Raw genomic sequence first — 326 nt, forward strand, 5'->3', positions numbered from 1 at the left:
CCCGCTGTGTCCCGGGCCCTGAGCACCGAGAGCCACCTGCGTGTCTGTGACCAGCCCGCACCCAGAAAGCAGACTCCGCAGGTCCGCGAGCCGCTGCCTTCGGGTCCACTGAGCCCGTGGCCCCGTCACTCACACCCTCACTCCTGCTTGGCCGGCGCCCACCAGCCTCTCCCCTAGGCCGGCGCCGAGCCCCACCATGGAGGACGGGCGCGAGCTGGACCTCACCTACGTCACCGAGCGCATCATTGCGGTGTCCTTCCCCGCGGGCTGCTCCGAGGAGTCCTACCTGCACAGCCTGCAGGAGGTGACGCACATGCTGCGGTCCA

General features: G+C 69.9%; 1 protein-coding gene across 1 annotated transcript in view; it reads left to right on the forward strand.

Annotated features, from left to right (window-relative positions):
- Nucleotides 1-326, forward strand: part of TNS3 (tensin 3) — an 84,539-nt gene that overhangs the window by 23,498 nt on the left and 60,715 nt on the right. The window contains exon 3 of the mRNA XM_014530527.1: nucleotides 166-321. Coding sequence (XP_014386013.1) covers nucleotides 197-321 — 125 coding nt within the window. The 5' untranslated portion in view covers nucleotides 166-196. The remainder of the gene's footprint in view (nucleotides 1-165; nucleotides 322-326) is intronic.

Source organism: Myotis brandtii, unplaced genomic scaffold (assembly GCF_000412655.1).
Source record: "Myotis brandtii unplaced genomic scaffold, ASM41265v1 scaffold743, whole genome shotgun sequence".
Taxonomy (NCBI): domain Eukaryota; kingdom Metazoa; phylum Chordata; class Mammalia; order Chiroptera; family Vespertilionidae; genus Myotis; species Myotis brandtii.